At 54.6% G+C, this 5,493-nt stretch overlaps 1 protein-coding gene across 1 annotated transcript; it reads left to right on the forward strand.

Moving 5' to 3' along the window:
- The first annotated feature begins 210 nt into the window (after nt 1–210).
- LOC128905716 (tektin-3-like) lies at nt 211–5,134 on the forward strand. The gene is made up of 7 exons (XM_054192168.1): nt 211–789; nt 1,295–1,378; nt 1,605–1,675; nt 1,925–2,068; nt 2,587–2,809; nt 3,670–3,824; nt 4,918–5,134. The coding sequence occupies exons 1-7, from the start codon at nt 211–213 to the stop codon at nt 5,132–5,134; spliced, it is 1,473 nt and encodes a 490-aa protein (XP_054048143.1).
- Nucleotides 5,135–5,493: the final 359 nt, after the last annotated feature.

Consider the following 5,493-nt stretch of genomic DNA (forward strand, 5'->3'; position numbering starts at 1 on the left):
ACAAATGCTTGGGACGCTGTCAGAAGGGATTTGCTTACAAGAGTTTTAGGCCTGTGCAGGCAATGTGTAGGTGCTGTGTGCATCGCTGTTTGTGTTCCAAGTTGCACGTGTTGCTGTAAGAAGGAAGGCAAGTGCAGGAGCTTACTGAGTGCAGTTGTCTTCTCTCTGCTCCTCTGTGCAGGACACGTACCTGAAGAGCAGTGTTCAAGAATGCAGCCTGTTCGATCTCCCTTAACGGCAACGTACGCCCATCCACGATCAACACCTAGCAAGTTTCTGCCTGCCATCAGTGCCATGGCTTCAAGCTATAAGGCCCGTTTTCCTTACTACCCGCTGCCTCAGAGCTCCGGCCTCCCCTGGATGCCCAGCACCTACTACAAACCAGCTGCCATCAACCCAACTTTGGCTCCCTTTTCCAAAAGTTCCCAGGGGATGACCGCCAGCAAGAAGCTTCCTGTCATTGCCAACAGAACAACCTTCATCACCCGGTACACCCCTGAGGACTGGCACAGGTCCAACCTGACCAACTACACAGAGTCAGAAACTTGCCAGCACAACGCGGAGCGTCTGAGAGTTGATACCTCCCGCATGATTCAGGATAAATATCAGCAGACAGAGAAAACACAAGGAGAAAGCACTAAAAACCTGGGAGTTCGTGCCAATGATATTGGATTTTGGAAATCGGAGCTCTGCCGTGAGCTGGGTGAGATGATCGGGGAGACCAACGCCCTCACGGACATGAAGAAAAGGCTGGAGAGAGCCTTGGCCGAGACGGAGGCCCCTCTCCAGGTAAGCACCCTGTGCAGTGGCCTGCAAGCTGTAGCCCACTGCTGAAACATCTGCAGCCACTCAGACGTCCAGTTAAGTTTCACTGCAGCTCCGTAACATCTAGAAAGCTTTTAGGAAGAGACCATTAGTTAGTGATCAACAAATCCCTTGCCATCTGCTGCATCTCCTATCAGCACATTCTGAGCCCATCAGAACCAAATATTTTTATAAGCAGCACATCCAAAATCCTGGTTTGGGAGACACAAGCTCAGGTCTTGCTACAAGGCTCTGGCGAGGTCAGCATCAAGGCTGACACAGGGCCCTGCATTCAGCTGCGGTTGCACCAGGGACACGTGTGCTCCCTCACGTTGCTTTAACGCTGATGTTGCAGCTCGGCTGCTCATTGTCAGCTAAACCAGCTGCCCGGGGCACTTTTTTCTTCCATTTTCTTCCCATCTTGAGATGGGGCCCGTCCCTCTAGAGAACCCTGCCCCTGCAGCCAACAGTCATGGCATGTCCCCAACAGGTCGCTCAGGAGTGCTTGCTTCAGCGGGAGAAGAGGATGGGCATAGACCTCGTCCATGATGACGTGGAGAAACAGCTCTTCACAGTAAGCTTGGCAACTCACATCATGTGTGAAAGCTATTTTTACCTAAACTGCCCCGAGGAGGCTTTGCAGCCTTGTTCCCTACCTGGCTCCTTACTGCTGGCGAGGTGCTCAACCCTTCCAACCCCCAAAACCTGCTGGGCCAGGGGACGGTGTTCCCCCACGCAGCAGCTCTATTAATTGGTCTAATAAAAGAGATGACATCATTACATGTTTTGCCTTTGCCCAGGAAGTGGATGTCATCAGGTCGTGCCAGGAGAGGATGCAGCAGTACCTGGATAAGGCAAAAGCCCAGCTCGCGTAAGGAGAAGCTCCTTATCTCATGCCGTAGGGCCGATGGGCCTTTACAGTTGGGATGTGAACGCCCCGCAGACCCCGACCTCTACCCACACCCCGCAGCTGTAAAACCCACGCAGGCTCCATGGGAAGCGGGCGGTGATGCTCATGGGAGGACAGAGCTGCCTGGGCGGGAGCTGCGGGGAAGTGGAACGGGGAAGAAGCCGTTCCACCCGTACATCCCCACCAATGGCTGTTGTTTGCATGTTGAAGGTCCAACAGGGTGGCCCAGCACAAGCTGGAGAGAGACCTGGCCAACAAGCAGGCGGCCCACCGCATCGATGACAAGTGCCACCACCTGAGGAACACCTCCCACGGCATCAGCTACTACCGAGGGGTGGAGCGGGTCGATGCCACGTGAGTGCACACTGGGTGGCACGCGAGCAGCAAGCTGTCCCGGGGATGTGCGGTGCCTTTCCCTGGCAGGGAGCTGCTGGTCCCCAGCCCACTGTAAAGGCAGGTCCGTCCTGCCTGGAGACACCGGCTTCAGAGAGGCCATTTCTCTCTGCTCTATTATTATTATTATTATTATCATCATTATTTTTCTCATTCTTATTCTATTGTTGCTGTTCTTTTCCTTTCTGTTATTGTTCTTCTATTTAACTGTCTTTTATCTCCACACACAAGTTTTCCCTTCCCTTCCCTTTCCCCTCCTATTCTCCTTCTTCTCCTTGGGTTTCTGGAGGAAAGGGGGAGAACTGCACAAGTGGCTGCATGGTCCTAGCTGCCAGCTGGGGCTAAAACACGACCTATGGTCAAAATAAAAGCACAGATTAAAGCTACATTTGACCCACGCTGCTCCCTGGCAGGGTCCTTGCCTGCCCACGTCCAGCTTCAGCAGCACGGGCTTACCAGGGGCCTCTCCTTCCTCCCAGGATCTCGGTGCCGGAGTCCTGGGCCAAGTTCACAGACGGCAACATCCTCCGCTCCCAGAGCGAACGGGCGGCCTCTGCCAAGCTGCGGGACAACACCAGGAACCTGCTGGAGGTGACGGCCAACGAGATGCGGTGCCAGTTCAACAGGGTGAACGTCGCCTTCACCAGCCGCATCGCCGAGACAGCCGACGCCAAGAGCAAGATTCAGACCCACCTGGCCAAGGTAGCCTGAACCCCTCCCTTTGGGTGTGACACTGTCACTTCCCAGGGACACCTCCGAAGCAGGACCCTCCACGCAGACCTGGCCCAAGGAGAAGAACGGTGGCCACAGGAAGCTGGTTATAGTGTCATTTTCTGTTAGAAACTCCAAGTCCTGGGGACTTTCTTCTTGGAGCAGGAGGAGCTGGCACTGTGATTTCATCTCAAGGGATCCTGTCTTTTGCTAGCGCATCCTAGCTGACAGCCTGGCAGCACAGGGATTTCCAGCAGAAAAGGCCACCGCTGGTTGCATCTCCTGGGAGTTACTTCAGAAGCGCTGGCTGCCCTGCAGAGAGTCTTTGCTGGGCCTCTGCTGGGCTGCCTGCCGGGGGGTTCGCAGGCTTGCTTCTCCCCCAAGGACGTGCTTTCACTCTCAGTGCTCTGTGGTTGCTGCACGGGTATCCGTGTGCTTGCTCTGCCAAGCAGAGGAAGTGGAGAGTAGTGACGGGCACCTGGCTCGGACCAGTGGGTCTCATGGAAAGCCTCCTGAAAAGTGCTCCACACCGTATTGATTCACTGAGTGGAGACTGGGCTGGCAGCGTTGCGGGCTGTTGCCACGTCCTTCAGTGAAAAATGAAAATTTTTCATGCCTGAAAAACCTTCCCTCTCTGAGTTGCTATTGATGGATGATCAGTTTCTGCAAGCAGTAGCTTTGGGAAGCTGGTAACTCACTGTGTCCATCACTGCTCCAACACCTCCTCTGACGTGACAGCACCAGCAAAGACAGGCTTGTTTTTTCTGCAGACGGACAGGAGAAAAAGGAAATTATGTTGTCACTTGAGAAGGTATTTTTTCATTCATGCATGTGTTTCTTTTTTACGGCAGACGCTGCGGGAAATCTTCCAAATGGAGATGAACATGGAAGCCATCCAAAAAGCCATGAGGGACCAAGGACCTCCGTTCAAAGTGGCTCAGACCCGGCTGGAAGAGCGCACACGGAGACCAAACATGGAGCTGTGCCGGGACACTGCCCAGCTCCGGTAATGCAGGAGCACGGGGCCAGCAGGGTCCTTGAGGAGTCCCGGGTAGTAGCACTCAGGAACATCACTGGATGACAAAACTAGTCATGGGATTTTTTTCCTAAATAGTCCTTCCAGAAGGGCTCTGCTCTAATCAAAAGGAATGAGCAGGTATCCCAGCCTTTGGGTGCTGGCAGAGCTCTGCACCCACAAAGGAGGCTGTACACCATGGCTGGGAGCAGCCTGATGCCACCCCGTGAGGGGCTGGGTTTTTCCCACTTGGGTAAACCTCATCTTCTCTCCTGCCTGCTTCCCAGCAGTTGGATGTGCTCAGTTTTTTAGGATAAGCCTTTACTCTCCAAGAGGCTTGCGCTGAGAGCACTTAGGTCCTTCCTTTTGGGGAACCTCCAGGAAGGGTGCACCCTCTGGAGAAGGAGTAAGGGCTGTCCTCACCTCCCCTGGGGACAAACCCTTTCAAGGACATTGTGAGCTCTGTGGGATTGCACCCCGAGGGGCTGTGGAGGAGCAGGCTGCCCTGAGTGCCCAGCAGCACCTCCTGTGAGGCACCCCAAACTTCACACCTCCTCCAGGGAGCCTGCTGGGCAAGACTCCAGGTGAAGCCTTTTAGAAGCAAGTGAAACCCAGCCCCAGAGCCTGTTTAGCATCTCGCACACCATTGTTTTCTCCATCCTCCACTTGTTTCCCATTCAATTTTCGCCTCTCCCAGCTGTCCTGTTTTGCTGTGTGTGCATCCGTGGGTGTGGGCAGGACCCCTGCACAGGGAAATCCAGGAGGGGGACCCAACAAACCTGCAAAACCAAAGGGGAACAGGACACCACAGCTGCTCATCCCTCTTCTCGGTGGCACGAGCTGCTCTGGGAGACGTGCCTGCGCGTTGCCAAAGCCTTCGCGCAGACCTAGCCATGCCTCCCCGCTGAGGTCTGGAGGAGCTCTGCCCTCAGCTTTCCCATGCATCTGCCAGAAACGGGGGGTCCGAGTTAGTCTGAGCACGCTGAAGGGGGAAATCCTGTGCCCAAGGCACCCTTCAGCAGGGCCAGGCTCGAAACCACCCACGTGACGGGACCGTTAACGAGGGTTCCTTGCTGTTTTCCAGCCTTGTCAATGAGGTCCACGAAATCGATGAGACGGTCCAGAGCCTTCAGCAGCAGCTGAGAGACACCGAGGACACCCTGCAAATGTTGGCTCATGCCAAGTCGATCTTGCAGCATGACCTGGCCGTCAAAGCCAACTCGCTCTTCATCGACCAGGAGAAGTGCATGGGGATGCGCAAGACCTTTCCCAGCACTGCGCGGCTGCTGGGTTCTGTTTAGGCTGGGCTCAGCCAAACTCATGTTCTCTGTTGCGGGAGGGATCCCCAGTGTTGATAAGATGCTTTGAAAATCCATGATTAGATTTTCACTTCCTGATGAAAGCCCCAAGTAGAAATTAAACGCTCATTTGGTGTGTTAAATTTTGTGGTTAAATGGCAGTACTCCAGGTGGGGTCTCACGAGAGCAGAGTAGAGGGGGAGAATCACCTCTCTCGACCTGCTGGCCACACTTCTTTTGATGCAGCCCAGGATGGGATTGGCCTTCTGGGCTGCAAGTGCACATCGTTGGCTCATGTTCAGCTTTTCATCAACCAGCACCCCCAAGTCCTTTTCCGCAGGGCTGCTCTCAACCCCCAGCCT

Source organism: Rissa tridactyla, chromosome 2 (assembly GCF_028500815.1).
Source record: "Rissa tridactyla isolate bRisTri1 chromosome 2, bRisTri1.patW.cur.20221130, whole genome shotgun sequence".
Taxonomy (NCBI): Eukaryota; Metazoa; Chordata; class Aves; order Charadriiformes; family Laridae; genus Rissa; species Rissa tridactyla.

What these genes read in the sequence shown, in the direction of transcription:
- LOC128905716 (XM_054192168.1), top strand. Translation starts at nt 211, where the DNA reads ATGCAGCCTGTTCGATCTCCCTTAACGGCAACGTACGCCCATCCACGA. An exon ending in TGGAGAAACAGCTCTTCACA is followed by an intron (nt 1,379 to 1,604) that starts GTAAGCTTGGCA and finishes GCCTTTGCCCAG; the next exon opens with GAAGTGGATGTCATCAGGTC. An exon ending in GTGGAGCGGGTCGATGCCAC is followed by an intron (nt 2,069 to 2,586) that starts GTGAGTGCACAC and finishes CCTTCCTCCCAG; the next exon opens with GATCTCGGTGCCGGAGTCCT.